General features: G+C 49.4%; 1 protein-coding gene across 9 annotated transcripts in view; it reads left to right on the top strand.

The window, feature by feature from the left end:
* kmt2cb (lysine (K)-specific methyltransferase 2Cb) overlaps window positions 1–15,477 on the top strand; it is a 74,650-nt gene extending 59,173 nt beyond the window's left edge. For 8 of the 9 annotated variants that reach the window (XM_079751629.1, XM_079751626.1, XM_079751622.1 and 5 more), the window contains 16 exons: window positions 1,057–1,221; window positions 1,831–1,960; window positions 2,200–2,347; window positions 2,941–3,125; window positions 3,235–3,371; window positions 3,605–3,896; window positions 4,989–5,128; window positions 5,408–5,515; window positions 5,719–6,859; window positions 7,329–7,465; window positions 7,583–7,725; window positions 9,009–9,183; window positions 9,297–9,413; window positions 11,889–11,962; window positions 12,103–12,211; window positions 13,216–15,477. In XM_079751629.1, the coding sequence (XP_079607755.1) occupies window positions 1,057–1,221; window positions 1,831–1,960; window positions 2,200–2,347; window positions 2,941–3,125; window positions 3,235–3,371; window positions 3,605–3,896; window positions 4,989–5,128; window positions 5,408–5,515; window positions 5,719–6,859; window positions 7,329–7,465; window positions 7,583–7,725; window positions 9,009–9,183; window positions 9,297–9,413; window positions 11,889–11,962; window positions 12,103–12,211; window positions 13,216–13,308 (3,294 nt within the window). In that variant the 3' untranslated portion in view covers window positions 13,309–15,477. The remainder of the gene's footprint in view (window positions 1–1,056; window positions 1,222–1,830; window positions 1,961–2,199; window positions 2,348–2,940; window positions 3,126–3,234; window positions 3,372–3,604; window positions 3,897–4,988; window positions 5,129–5,407; window positions 5,516–5,718; window positions 6,860–7,328; window positions 7,466–7,582; window positions 7,726–9,008; window positions 9,184–9,296; window positions 9,414–11,888; window positions 11,963–12,102; window positions 12,212–13,215) is intronic. The other variant, XM_079751623.1, reaches the window with a different exon arrangement.
* The last annotated feature ends 343 nt before the right edge of the window (window positions 15,478–15,820 follow it).

Genomic DNA, 15,820 nt, shown 5'->3' with positions numbered 1-15,820 from the left:
CAAATAATTTTATTTATTTCTTCTAAAGAGAGAAGCGATTGCTGAATTTGAATCTCATTAAGTACAGTTGAACACAAAACATCATAATTGATTTGTGTGCCCCACAAACGACCAGATTTTAATCGACAGCACACAAAAGCTTGTAAATATTTCCTGGCTGTTTTGTGTTCTGCTCTGGAAAACATCCAGCAATTTGAAACCAAGCAAATTAAAAAAGAAGGGCATGTTGAAAACAGACTTCTTATATGCATTACATCTGAGGTAATTGTTGAATGGAAATATACCGGCTTTGTTTAACCAACGGGCCCCAGTCAATAATTCCGTTTTAAATACTGTAGGATTGGAGACAAAGACATGAGGGCCTTCGTCTGAGTGGAAGGAGATGGGATAACTGCAAATGTATTTGGTGCAATTTGTGTACACACATTTTGAACCACTTTCTAAAAAAAGAAAAAGGGTGAATTGGAAATGGAGCATTTTAAAGAGCAATTTGCAGAAAAAGCATGTCGCTGCAAACATTTATGCAGCCTATTTGCCAAATACCAAAAGAACAGGGAGGTCAGCACGGTTTATCTGGGTTTACAACTTTCCATATGCTTCCTGGTAAAAAATGGTTTTCATGTTGGCGGACCACATGCTTGGGTAGTATGCACATACTTTCTTACAGACAGTATATCTTCAATAGAACAACACATTGCTCAGAGCTCATGCCATTAGAGAAAAACGTCTCAAAACAGTATGTGGCAAAATAATGGGAAGGAAAGCATATCGCCATCCTGCTCTTTTGCAAGTCGCTCTTCAGGGGTTCCTGCAATGCATTGTTATTCTTGTTTGTTCCTATTGAGCTTGACACTGCGTTGGATTTATGGCTTTACCCACCACCATTTATGGCTCCCCCACCACATCACTCCACAACACCTTCACCGTCTCTCCCTCGCCCCGCCACCAAGCCGTGTTTCAACTGATTGGTTAGCTAATGGAGCTGGCGTGACTTCCCTTGAAGGGGAGCGTCTCTCTCACACGACCCGGTGCTAATCCCTCCCTCTCGTGTTGCAGCAGCTGTCCATGCTGCCCCTGATGGAGCCCCTGATCGGGGTCAACCTGGCCCACTTCGCCCCCTACGGCAGCAGCCAGCTGAACGGGGAGAGCCTGCTCTCTGGGGCCTTCGGCAGCGCCTCGCTGGACGGCGTCTCCGACTACTACTCCCAGCTGGCCTACAAGGTAAGGCGGGCCGGCGTCCCTACGGGGTGACATGCGTCCCGCGGTAACCCAAAGGAAGGGGAGGGTCTCCGCCAAGGCGGTGTCAGTCAAAAGGGCTGCACGGGGCGGTGAGGGTCGGTGAGGCCTCGGGAGTTCAGCTGGAAACGGCGGCCTTGGTGTGTGAGCTGCACACGTTTATAAGTCTGTGGGTGAACTAGCAAGGGAAGGCAACAACATGTGGAATTGGCAGTGAACACCTGGATTATTTTGGTACTGCTTCTTCATTGATATTGCTGAAGCATCTTGCATATGATGGTCAAGGTGCTTCTCTGTAACCCCAGATTTGATATCTATAGCAGAGACGGATTCAAATTGTGTTGTTAATATGATATCTATAGCAGAGACAGGTTAATATTGTGTTATAAATATGATATCTATAGCAGAGACAGGTTAACATTGTGTTATCAATATCATATCTACAGCAGAAACAGGTTAACATTGTGTTAATAATATGATATCTATAGCACAGACAGGTTAACATTGTGTTATCAATAACATATCTACAGCAGAGACAGGTTACCACCCTATCTATAGAAGACCGGTTAACGTTGTTATTATTATGATCTACAGCAGAGCAACCTGAGCAACCCCCCCACGCCCCCGGCGTCCCTCCCTCCGACTCCGCCTCCAGTCAACCGCCAGAAGATGATCAATGGCTTCGCCACCACAGAGGAGCTGGCCAGCAAGGCCGCTGCTATGGGTATGCATTAGATTCATAACACAAACCCTCCATGGAAGTCACTGCAAACAACAAAACGCTTGTTTTAGTTTTTGGCCCAGAATAAAAATGCTTTATTTGATGATTGTTGGAGAAGCTTTATTTTACAGCATAAGTAAAGTGCTTTTTGTTCATAAAAGCCTTTTTAGTTCCGGTGAGTAAGCAATTTTACAATGAATTAACAAAACGCTTACCATGATCCATATGCCCCTTCCACCCAGTGTCTAAAGGACTTGTCCCCAAGCCCCTCCACGTCCAGTTCAGAGCGGAGGAGGACCTGCTGGCTCGGGCCATCGCCCAGGGCCCCAAGACCGTGGACGTCCCCGCCTCCCTGCCCACCCCCCCTCACAACAACCAGGAGGAGCTCAGGTAACCCCCCCCCCCGACCCAGGCGGACCCCCCGGAACATTACGTTACCGCCTGTATCCTTATTCTTTTCAGATTCACTTCAACTAATAGAATATGGCATTGTGCGTTTCGTTTCAGATATTGGTCACACATAACCTAATATGCTTGTCACAGTGAAACCAAAGATTAGAAAGAATGTGCAAATGTAGGCAATTTTTATTTCAAAGGGTTACAGCCAGCAGTTCTAATTGCAATTAGCATGGTCCAAGTTCTGGGATGGAAATGACTTCCACATATTGGAGATGTGATTCAGGTGTGATGAGAGAAAGCTTGACGAGAATCAAGAAATGCACACATGTATCATGTCCACACACGCACTCATTTGCACGTACACGCACGCACACACGCATGTGCGCGCAGACATGTACGCGCATACAGACATGTACACACACACACATGTACACATCGCAGACATGTACACACACACACACAAACCCATAAAGACATGTGCAGACACAGACACGCACACGAGCACGCACACACCCAGACAGAGAGCTGCATCAGTGCTCTTAATGGCGTCCCGTGTTCCTCCTTCTTCTTCTTGTGTTCCACAGCAACAGGGGGCAGGAGCCCGGCAAGGACAGAGACACACCGGACAGCTTCGTGCCGTCGTCGTCCCCAGAGAGTGTAGCAGGCGCCGAGATCAGCCGCTACCCTGACCTGGCCCGCGTTAAGGAGGAGCCCCGATCGCCCTGCCTGTCCCCCATCCTCTCCATGCTCCCCCCTCCCCATGGGAAAGGTACACAACAACGATAAACAACAACAAACATGAGGCCAGGATAGAGGATAGGGAACCATGGCTGTATTTGTTGTTGCTTCATCCATAACGCGCCTTCATCTGGCTGCAGGCACAGAGATCAAGCTGAGAGACATCAAGACGGAGCCTTCCGGAGTGTTCTTTGGCGCCCCCTATGGGGCCATGGGGAACGACTCCAAACAGGGCCTGGTGTCGGTGGCCATCACTCTGCGGCCGGCAGCTGCAGAGGTGAGGCCAATACAGTGTTTCCATTTCAGTTGCTTCAACACACTTTCCTTTTCTCAGTTCTGTGTTATAAAAGGCTTAGGGCTTCGGTTTTTTTAAAGCTCAGACTCGATAAATCAAAAATGCAAAAAAAATGTTTCTAAAAAATAATATTACATTTTTAAGATTCTAGATGACTTCCTCTAAAAGCGGAAATGCATCTGACTCTTTGTGCGTCTGTGTGCGTGTTCATCCAGAACATCACAGGAGTCGTGGCGGCCATCTCGGACCTGCTGTGCGTCAAGATCCCCAGCAGCTACCAGGTCAGCAGCACGCCGGAGCGCGGTCCCCTGGCCATGCTCAGCGGCCTGCGGGTGGGCCCCCACGGCGGCCTCGACACCCGGCCGCCCCCCATAGCCTTCCAGGCGCGCATGGACGCCGCCGCGCTCCACCAGCGGCCCCAGGGCCAGATGATGATGAGGCCCAACGGGACGTCGCAGGGCACGATGCAGCAGAACCAGCAGCAGCGCTTCCAGCACCACAGCCCGGGTGAGATGCACACTGTGTCACATGAGCTCCTAATGGAGCGTTCTCACAGAGGTGTCATGGAGGGATAAACACAGGTGTCACTCCTAACACTAATTAGGGGTTATTCATTCTATGAATGTACCAGGGCGTGAATATTAGAATAAACTAGCGAAGACAAGTCTACTTCTCAGACGCGGAGCATACCCATAATTAGGGCTATGAGCGACACCTACACCTTTTTTTTTGTACAAGTTGACACCGCCGTGAAATGGGTCTACAGTTTCCGTCACACCGCAGTGAACGCGCCCTCTTTAGAGGCCGCCGCCTCTGTTGGTTCTGCCTCACATGATGGCGCCTGGCGTGACGCAGCTTCGATTCCGAAGACACACAAAGCGATCGAGTGCCCCACCCCCGGGAAGACACTGAAGACCCCGTAATTGTTCCGCCCTTTACGCGTCCCCAGATGCGATTAGCGCTCTCTCTGAGCGGTGTTTACAGACGATCGTTCCTCGTCCCACGCGTCGTTATCCCGTCCGGGGGCGTTAGGCGACGGCACCGGCTCGGACGCAGACAGGCGTCCTTATTGATTGTCTCAGCTAATGAAACGCAGTAACGATCGTCGGCTCGATGGAAGCCGCAACGTCACCTGACCGGTGCCGGACCGTGACGTGTCGGACGGCCGTGATCTCGTCAGGCGAAAAATACAGATCATAATTAATGTGGATGGCTGGCTGTCCGGGGTGAGCACAGAAATGGGACTTGACAGCCAGGGGTGCGATTATCCAGTGTGATACTAGTTTATGACTGGTGTTGTTGATGCGTTCCTCGCTGGCCTCTGGATGAATTCAATACTAATTACAGGGCTGTCGCCACCGGGATGCGATTACCCAGAGGAATTGCAGTTTAATGAATCATGTCTCGTCTTATTTTATGATGTATATACCATTGCGATGTAATTATCTGTAGGCTGCTTTTCATTGAGCAGTGTTTAACAAAAGGATATTTAGTTGCCACAAATGAGCTCTGGAAGGCACCTGCACGAGGTCTGTAAAAAAATGATAATGTAACTCCTGGTTATTCGCTCACTTACGTTGATGTGTTTTTGTGTCTCAGGCTCAGCTGCAGTCAGAGGAGCAGACAAGAAGATCCCCGGCAGCCCTGGATCCAAACCCCAGTGGTGCTGCCACTGCAAGGTGGTGGTGCTGGGAAACGGAGTTCAGAAGTCCCTCAAAGACCTCCCTAACCACAAACAGGTACTGATTGCATTATTGTCGTGTTGTATTATATAAGGTCCATAGCCTCATGCCGTGCCTGTATTGCAGATGATGTGGATGTCTGAAGCCATACTAGCATCTCTTTTTGCCGTACAATTGAAAGTGTCGTCAAGGGCTTAACATTTTAGTCTACATCTCTGTACACCCACGCCCTTTTGCCTCAAACATTTCTCATTCCTTACCTTTGTAGCAGAACCATAGTTATTCTACTCTAACCTCCAGTGGGTGAATCTTTTGTTAATATTTCTGTTTCATCAGGAGTCTGACGGGGAGATGAAGTCTGAAGGAAACTTGGTCTTCTGTAGTCACAGCTGCTTCCTCCTCTTCTCCTCATCCTCCCAGCCAAGGTCAACCCCTGAAACTAAGGTATGTTCCATCGACAAAGCCTCGAGTCAGAAAGAGTTACGCTTTTTACGAAGTGTCTGTGTGTGTTTTTCAGCCCTGCAGGCCAATGTGTATCAGTCTATTATTTAAACTCTTGTCAAAACGATTAAATTTTTTTTTACACCAGTATTTTCCTCTTTGCCTCGTCCCTGACACGGCGGCGTGTCACGTCTGTTCCCCCCCAGGACACGGTGGAGCTCCTGCCGGACACAGCGGAGAAAGAGAGCCTGTCCAAGACCCAGCACCAGTACAGCAACAACATGTCCACGCTGGACGTCCACTGCCTGGCCCAGCTGCAGCCCAAACAGTCCCCTCCCTCCAGCCCTCCGCCGCCGCCCCTCCCCTTCCTCGGCGCGGGACTCGGCCCCAAGACGGAGGCCAAGTCGGACACCATCAAGGTGACGGTGAAGCTGAAGGCGCGGCCGCGGGCCCACCACCACCACGAGGGCGGCTGGCACCAGGGCAAGCGGCAGAAGGGCCTGCGCTGGCGGAAGTGGACCCTGCAGGTGCTGGTGCCCCGGGGCTCCGCGCTGCCCGACGAGGACAAGATCGACGAGCTGCTGAAGAGGCTGGGCGCCTCGCTGCGGCCGCCCGCCGCCCTGCGGGACTCACGCCGCTGCTGCTTCTGCCACCAGCTGGGCGACGGCGCCACGGACGGGCCGGGGCGGCTGCTCAACCTGGACGCCGACGCCTGGGTGCACCTCAACTGCGCGCTGTGGTCGAGCGAGGTGTACGAGACGCAGGCGGGCGCGCTCATCAACGTGGAGCCGGCGCTGCGGCGGGGCCAGGCGTCGCGCTGCGCCTTCTGCCAGCGCACGGGCGCCACCGGCGGCTGCCACCGGCTGCGCTGCGCCAACGTGTACCACTTCCCCTGCGCGCTGCAGGCCCACTGCACCTTCTACAAGGACAAGACCATGCTGTGCCACGCCCACCGGCCGCGCGGCGCCGCCGCCGGGGGCCACGCCGTCGAGCACGAGCTGCGCTGCTTCGCCGTGTTCCGCCGCGTGTACGTGCAGCGGGACGAGGCGCGGCAGATCGCCTCGGCGGTGCGGCGGCCCGAGCTGGGCTACACCTTCCGCGTGGGCAGCCTGGTGCTGCACGCCATGGGCCAGCTGACGCCGCTGCAGATGGCCGCCTTCCACTCGCCCACCGCCATCTTCCCCGCGGGCTACGAGGCCTGCCGCATCTACTGGAGCATGCGCCACGGCAACCGGCGCTGCCGCTACGTCTGCTCGGTGGAGGAGCGGGAGGAGCTTCCCGAGTTCTCCATCCGCGTGGTGGAGCAGGGCCACGAGGACCTGGTCCTGACCGACGCCAGCCCCAAAGGTACCGGTGCTGCCCCCCTGCCTTGGAGGCGCTGGTCCTGCGTTTCCCGCCTAGAGAGATGTTAAAAAGACAGCCTCTGCTGTTGATTTGTCGTTGTATTAAAGCTTGCTGATGCATTGTTGCCGTTGAAAACGCTGTCAAAACAATTGTGTCAACACACAAATCAACGCAGCCCCCATAGCGCTTTACTGTAAACAGATAGCCATGTGCAAAGTAAAGTCATTTCTACGGCGCAGGATTAATCATACGGCTTGTTAGTAACGGTGCACAAAATGCCAAATTATGGTAAAAAGGATGTTGCCTTCACTGTTTCCTGTCAAATTCCACGAGATGATATCAGGCAATCGTGACAAACGACCGGCCGTCCCAGAGTGAACGGGGTCCCAGTGTGAAAGATGAGTCCTGCGGCAGCAGGTGACAACACAATTACTGTCAGCAGCTCACGTCCTCCTCTCCTCTGTCCCTCCAGGGGTATGGGATAAGGTCCTGGGCCCAGTCGCCGAGCGCAGGACCGAGTCTGACACCCTCAAACTCTTCCCCGTCTACCTGAAAGGAGAGGACCTGTTTGGGCTCACCATCTCCGCCGTCACCAAAATCGCCGAATCGGTTCGTGGCTTGATTCACTCTAATCAGGCGTCCACGATCGTGGCGGTGACACATCAAGGACACCCTTTCATTGGGAAAACTCGTAATGTATTATTGTTATGCAATTCTCCCTTCCAGCTGCCTGGAGTGGAAGTCTGTGAGAGGTACTCGTTCCGCTATGGCCGAAACCCTCTGATGGAGCTGCCGCTCAAGTTCAACCCCGCTGGCAGTGCCCGGGCCCAGCCTCGAGTCAGCAAGCCCATCACCACCCTAGTCATCAGGTAACCAAGACTAGGCTACTCCTGAATGCCCGGTCCTGCGGTCTTAAGCGGCCTTGGCATTTCCGGCAGCCGTCTTGCCATGACGTTGCTGCTGAAGGGGCTGTTTGCTCGCTCTGCTTGCAGCAAAAATATCAGATGTGCGCACGCCACTATTTGCCGTGATCATCGTTTGTTCACACAGGCCACGCAGATTATACACAGGGAGTATTAGGTTATACAAGCAGGGAAGCACTGCTTCCTAGTAAGGCCCAATAGAGGAGATAACTGGAAACGCCGTACAAGATTGCAGATTCACTTCAATACGTCCCATGAAAAAAATACATAATGGACATTCTAGAGCCACCAATTCTAATCATGGACGGCATATGACCCACCCGGTTGTAGGTTTACAACTAAAGGCGTTGGAGTGTTGACTAGTATAGCATTGTGTAGTAGATCATAGTTGAGGATTAGCCGGTAGTAAGGCATACTAATGATGTTAAAGGTGTCCACTACTCCAAGTTAAAGTTAATCATACTTGGTTATGTTAGATCCAACCGTGACAGTGACAATGATAATGTTGAATGTGTAGGAAGACCGGGGTTGGTTGTCCCATTGCTTGTTACAGTCAAACTAGAGGGTGCTGTTTCACCAGGTTAATGTCCAACGTTGAGCGTGATGTCATGCTCATTTCTATCCGGCAATTCTGTGTCACAAAGGACACCAAAAAGACTTGGTTGAGGAGAATTTTTCAAATTGAGTACCTTTTCATGTTGGTGGTGTTTATGTCGATGTTTATAGGCCATGAGGCAATTCATAATCAGACAGGAGGGTTATTCATTACTGTCGTGCTAGCAACTGAAAGGAGGACAGGTTTGTTGTCACACCTATACATTAAGGAATGGTTATGACACAATGGCTTTGATAGAAGCTATAATGACTTCAACAGTCAATTCCTTCATTTGACAGAGGACATTCCAACTAATCATCCTGGTTCACGATTATGGTTTAAATAAAATACAAATATAAAGGGCCTGCAGATGGTGCATCTATTCATTTTAAAATGTATTTGGTGTCTCTAGAATAAAAAACTAAAAAGCTGCCACGTTTTATTTTTAAACTGAAACCACTTTGATAACTATAGGGTGACAATGTGTCAGGGTCTTTGATGGTTAATTACTTGCGGGATTTAGGACTGGCTATTGTACGCTGGTTTTAATAAGCAACGCACGGAAGATTAAGAAAGTGTGAGCACCAGCCCCGCCCCCATATGTACAACGCCGCCTCCTGTTGCTCTCCTTCAGGCCCCAGCCACAGGCCGTGCCCACCAGCAGCGCCCGCTCCAACCAGAACGTGGCCCAGGGAGAAGGTGGCGCCCCCCACAGCAAGCCTCCGGTAGTGCACCCGCGCTCCTCCCAGTACCGCTGGATGAAGAACGAGTGGAGGGCCAACGTCTACCTCGGCCGCTCCCGCGTCCAGGTGAGGGGGGGGGGGCTTCGGGAGCATGTTCCTCAGCAGGCAGGTTGACCCCCTGCTGTCCGTCCCTGTAGAGGTTGGAGCTCTAAACACGTAGCCCTGTCCGTCTCCCACAGGGTCTGGGGGTGTTTGCCGCTAAGGACATCGAGAAGCAGACCATGATGATCGAGTACAACGGGACCGTGCTCCGCAACGAGGTGGCCATCAGCAAGGAGAAGATCTACCGCTCTCAGGTACGCTCCCCGGGGATGGTCATCGAAATAACCGGGTGGATTTGTATGGGAAAGAGCTTGTTTCTGGTGTGTTGTTTGACTCCAGTGGGTGGGTTGTTTTGGCTGCTGGTGAATATAAAGTAAAAACTCTCAGTGGGAGTAGGATTTAGTAGCGCCCCTTTCGTGACTTGTCCTTAATTTATCTTGTTTACGAGTGCGCGTTCAAATTCATTAAGTATATCCGAAAACAAGGTAACAAGCAATTTCACACCTTTTGTACACTGTAAACATGGTCGTTGCTGGAGCTGCAAGGCCGCGGTTCAGCTTTTGTCCTGCAGGCGACGCAACGGTGCAGGATTACTATGGGACTGGAGAATCGACTGTATGTGAGAACTGAGTGGGATCTTCCTTCGATGGCTACCAAGAAGGACTTTAGTTGAATCCACTATATTTGCAGAGCTTATTACCAGGGGCTACAATGATGGTAGTACGTGATTGTTTCTGTTGGGTGCACTGTACTGAGTAGAGAAACACTTTTATTTTCCTTGGCCTGATAAATTCTGAGGGTGGCATTTCAAGACTCCCTGCGCTTTTTATACATAGCCCAGACCAAGGTAGTGCTGTGAGCCAAAAGGTTACAGCCACCAGTGCGATTGATATAAAGAAATGATCAGTTGTGACATTTTGACCTTTTCCTGAGGAAAGGAATGGTCCGTTTAATGACAACATTGTCAGCAAGCCATTATCCTGGCGGCCTGTTTACATAGTTTCCTAAATAAAGAATAGCGTTCAGGCTGTATTTGGTACCCCCATCGAACACCATCCAGAATTGAATTCCAACCTTTGCAGGGGGCCCGGTGTTCATCAATGTGATATCCTCCCAGAGCCTCCCTTTGGCCATTGTAGAAATAGTTGAAATAGCTCAGACATCAAGGTAAATTGGTTTGTCTCTGCACGCTCAGTCCATGTATTCTTGTCATCAAAGTGCAGATACCGCATTATGCCTCTGAACTTTTGTCTAGGCATGGTGCCTATGAATAGTATGTGCTTCTTCAGCACACTAGAGGGCCCCCAGGTTATTGCCACCTGTACCAAGAATACCTCTTGCATATCTTAAGCCCATGAGTGCGTTCAGCTGGGCATCAGTCAGATCAGAATGTTGGCCTTCATTTCTAGCTGCTTCTGCATTTGAACATCCACATTTGAACATCCACATTGCATCATCAAACCGGGAGGGAATTCATTGTCTTTTTAACATTGGCCCCGCCGCCTCTTTCAGCACGTTACACTGTGGCCCCCTGCCTTGGAAACGCCAGCTGTATGACCTCAAACTGTAGCGTCTTCTGACTCCTCTCCAGAACCTGGCCCCCTGGCTGTGTGCCTGATTCAGTCTGATCTCGATTCAGTCCCAATGGCTGTAAAATGTCCTGTCTCTCCTCCTCCTTCACCATCAGCGTTCTCCATTGCGCTCTCTTCCCCTTCAGTCAAAGTGGTCCCCCCCTCGTCCTCAGAATCACCAACACCTCAGCACGTCCGGTATAAAACACTTGCCATGGCGTGTCGTTCTTGCCATGGCTCAATCAGGTCTTCCAACTGTATTAGTCCTGTAGGACACCCTCTTACCTACTCAGCATGTAGGAGCCCAGCAACATGGTGAGGTACGTTCATAAATACAGCCCTGTGTAGGTCTCCAAGTGTTAGCCATGCTTGTTATAATAGTCGTCTTCATCATCATCCTCATCCTCATAATAGGTCATACTGATGTGTGTGGTTTTGCAAGGTATCTTTCACAACTTTGCCTTCAGAAAGGTGTGATGGGTGCTAATGTGTGGAATCTGTCTCGTTTTTTTTCTTTGTGCATTTCAACCCCCTCCCCACCAATCCATAGGAGAGGCCTGAAAAAGATTTCACTCTCACTGACTGTCTTACATTTTGAATTTGGGCCTTGAGTTTAGCAACCAGGCCTGTGATGCAACTCTTGCGTCCTAAAGATTTTATTTATGGCCAGTGACGATAGAGAAACATGCCATTGTGTTCCCACGACCACATAGTACGTGTTGTATGAGTACGAGAGGTTTATACCCGGCAATAAACCCAAGAACATACTCCAACCTTTTTATGAGGCTAATGATGTGTCCAGTTGCTTTACCCAGAGCCTAAATTTGAGATTTACGGGATACGTTTAGGCTTCTGTTGAAGCAGGCATACTGCAATATCTATTCCAAACTGTTGTGATTGGCTATTTAGTAGGATGAACTGTTTTTACCTCGAGTTGTAAATAATGCAATGAGATATATGTTGTGGTCGTAGATTACTACCATTTTAACAGTACAGGTTACCCTTTTTCGATTTTGTCGAAAGCATTATAGCGTCGACCAGACTCGTGCAGCAGTGCAGTACAACGCACCATCTTGTGGCGACTCTGTGTCACTACAACACTCCCTTCTAGTGTTGACGGGCTGCAGAAATCTAATCTGTGTTCTGGACCCCTTCCAGAATCGAGGAGTGTTCATGTTCCGCATCGACAGCGAGCATGTGGTGGACGCCACACGAAGCGGAGGTCTGGCCAGGTACTGTACCTCCCTCTTTCTCCTGTTAACCTGCTCCCATCGTGACTCCCTCCATCGACACTGTCCCCTTCGTACCGCCGTCTGTCTACAATGACACTGTGCGTCGTTTTCACCATGCGTCTGTTCTCCGCCCAATGAAGATACATCAACCACTCTTGCGCTCCCAACTGCGTGGCCGAGGTGGTGACCTTCGAACGAGGCTACAAGATCATCATCAGCTGTAACCGGAGGATAGAGAAAGGGGAGGAGGTACGTACATTAGAATTACATAACAAATACATCCTTTATTTTTTGTAGGGTCCTAGCAACTAGTTGTACGAGTTAGTATCGTATGACCTTCAACATCTCATTCTCTTTTCTCTTCTCCATCCCTCACTGTGTCCTGTCTCTCCTCCTCCCCATCTCCTTGTCCTGTCTCTCCTCCTCCCCATCCCCTTGTCCTGTCTCTCCTCTCCTCCCCAACCCTTTGTGCTGTCTCTCCTCTCCTCCTCCCCCTTCCGCTTGTCCTGTCTCTCCACCTCCCCCGTCTCTCCTCCTCCCCGTCTCTCCTCCTCCCCATCCCCTTGTCCTGTCTCTCCTCCTCCCCCTGTCTCTCCTTCTCCCCCTGTCTCTCCTCCTCCCTGTCTCTCCCCCACCCTGTCTCTCCTCCTCCCTGTCTCTCCCCCACCCTGTCTCTCCTCCTCCCCCGTCTCTCCTCCCCGTCTCTCCCCCACCCTGTCTCTCCCCAATCTCTCCTCCTCCCTGTCTCTCCTCCTCCCTCTCTCCCCCACCCTGTCTCTCCCCCGTCTCTCCTCCTCCCTGTCTCTCCTCCTCCCCCGTCTCTCCTCCTCCCCCGTCTCTCCTCCTCCCCCGTCTCTCCTCCTCCCCCCTGTCTCTCCTCCCCGTCTCTCCCCCACCCTGTCTCTCCCCAATCTCTCCTCCTCCCTGTCTCTCCTCCTCCCCCGTCTCTCCTCCTCCCCCTGTCTCTCCACCTCCCTGTCTCTCCACCTCCCTGTCTCTCCACCTCCCTGTCTCTCCCCCACCCTGTCTCTCCCCTGTCTCTCCTCCTCCCTGTCTCTCCCCCACCCTGTCTCTCCCCCGTCTCTCCTCCTCCCTGTCTCTCCTCCTCCCTGTCTCTCCCCCGTCTCTCCTCCTCCCTGTCTCTTCTCCTCCCTGTCTCTCCTCCTCCCCCCCGTCTCTCCTCCTCCCCCCTGTCTCTCCCCCACCCTGTCTCTCCTCCTCCCCCCTGTCTCTCTTCCCCCCCCGTCCTCCAGCTCTGCTTTGACTACCAGTTTGACGCTGTCGAGGGCCAGCCCAAGATCGCTTGCCTCTGTGGCGCCAGCGAGTGCAGGAAGTGGATCAACTGAAGTTGGGAGATTGTGTTACAAAGGCGGCGGCGGAGGGCGCGTTCCTTTTTGCCCCGCACGCGTACGTCCGCGTGTGTCCTAAAAACCCTCACTAAGAAAATAGCATCTCACCATCTCACTAACGGCATTAGTACGACTTTTTAGTATTTTTCTTTTGGTTTCATCTCCAAGTGAGCGGAAAGGCCTGAGGCGTTGTTTCAGGAGTGGCGTCCCGCGTCGGGCAATGAGGAAAGGAGGCTTGCTAGGAGTGAGAAACACGAGGAAGTAGCAAGACGCGACTAGTGCGATGTCTATATGTAGATACATACATCTATATGTATATCCAGGGTGCGATTTGTGAAAAAACCAGAGGGGGGGATAATTTTGAGAAACATTTTAAAATGTTTCAAAATGAAGACGGACCCTGTGTATTTTGGTTGTTAATTATTACGATGTAATGGTGAAAATACTTTGGGTGGGGGGGATAATTTTTATCCCCACAGAGGATAAAAATAATTCAGCAGAGGGTAGGACGTGTAAACCAGAGGGGGGGATAATCCCCACCATCCCCACCGGCAAATCGCACCCTGTGTATATCTATATGTATATCTATACATAGATATGAGAGGCACTGTGGTGTCTGGGGTCCTCCGTCTGTCTCTGTATCCATGTGTTTTGTTTTGGTATACATAAGGCGCGAAATCCACCAGCCAATGAGAGCACTGTGCGGGGGTGCGGCCTTATTGCTTCTCACTATAAGGGCGGGCCCTTTTTTGTTTCATACTGTTAATGTATACCCTGACTAAATGTAGACATCACTGAATGAGGAATGTACAGCAACGAATACCACGAAGGGAATATTAACTTGCACTAAAAAGACAAAAACCACACACAAAACAACAACAAAAAAACTTTAAAAAAACGAACGAAAAACAACAACACACAAAGAACTTTGAAGATACTTGATTCCATGAGTCAGTTTTATCCTAGGTTTCTGTCGTGATCTGTGTGGATTTAGAGAGAGGACGTTTTGTATTTATTAGAGTGAATGAATTTTATTCATGAGATGAGTTAAAGAAGGCTAGACCGCTTATTGTTTTGAAGATTGAAGACATGCTGTTACTTTTGTAAAAAGAAAAAGAAAAAAAAAGAAATGTACATAAAGAAAACTATAGGAATAACCGACCAAATACTACCTTAACCTTCTCGATGTTTGGGTGTTTTTAAATTGTTTTTGTTTGTTGTTGAAATTTATTTAAGATGGACATTTTGATTTCAGTTTGAGAGTATATATTATGAATATTCTGTACAGAATTTGTAAAATAACCACAATTCACAAAGTATTTTTGTTGTATTAAAAGTAAGGTATTGTAGCGTAGTGTTTTGTGACTTACACGTACTTTGACCACTCGAAAAGAAATATTTTTGTTGAATAATGTGGTAATGAATTATGGATTACAGAATCAAGTGAACTCTTCGATTTAGTAAGAGATCCTTCTGATCTGTTTGCTGTTAATCAGGTTTGATTTAAGGAAGAAAAAAAACTGTGAATTAGGTTTTAACTACCCAAAAACAACTTTTAACTTTTTAACACGAATACAGTAGGCATAGGAACACAATTGTGTTTTTCACCTGATTTTGTTTGTTTTTACATTGGGGGAGAAGAATGAGGTGAATCGTCTAATGTCGCGAGTTAGACAAGATTTTAACAGTTTAATGTTGAACAGTGAATAAACCCAGGGGGGGAGATGCTATTTGGAAGGGAAGGTGGTGCTACCTTTTTCAGAGATGGCATTCCCCTTAATCAGAAATGCTTCTTATACTTCACAAGTCACCTGTCGCTTAGAAATGGAAGTTTTTGCGTGCACAATTTCAAGTCGACTGTAAAATTTTGGAGACAGTCTTAGAACTTGTAATGTATATGGCATGTATTTTTTTAACTTTCTCAAGACTCAATTGTATATATTTTCTCAATGAATGGTTGTAACAAAATTGTTCCCTGGATATTTTTCTTCTCTTGTATATTACATCATCCTGCCTGTCTGTGCTACATTTTTCTTGGTCCTGTAAAGTAGTCTGAATTTTTTTTTTCTTTTTGAAAAATGCCTTTTGAAGTGTACAGAGTAATATGAGGTTTGGAGTTTGTGGAATTTAGAAACATTTACAAAAATAAAACTATTTTACATCCTATTATGTCATATTACGAATGTAAGTTATTCGAAACTTGTTATGATCTGTGTCGATGTCTTTTAACTAAAATGAAGGCTGAACTATTTTAAGAAGACATGTACGTATCTACCTTACTCCTTACCTCACCAGAGCCCCCTGCAGGCCAAGCGCCCTCACTCATCTTTTCCCCATGTAAACAATACACATTGTGCTCGGATATAGTGGCGTTCACCACGTTTTCCAATACCCTATTCCAATGTCCGGATAGATTATCCTCAAATACACATTTTAATAACGTACCGTGCATCACGCGTCTATACGCACATCCTAGGTGAACGGAGCATGTGTGCATGTGACATAACCG

This window comes from Pollachius pollachius (assembly GCF_949987615.1).
Source record: "Pollachius pollachius genome assembly, chromosome: 14".
Classification (NCBI taxonomy): Eukaryota; Metazoa; Chordata; class Actinopteri; order Gadiformes; family Gadidae; genus Pollachius; species Pollachius pollachius.
The sequence above is the reverse complement of the archived record's forward strand: the minus strand, read 5'-3'. Positions and strand labels throughout refer to the sequence as shown.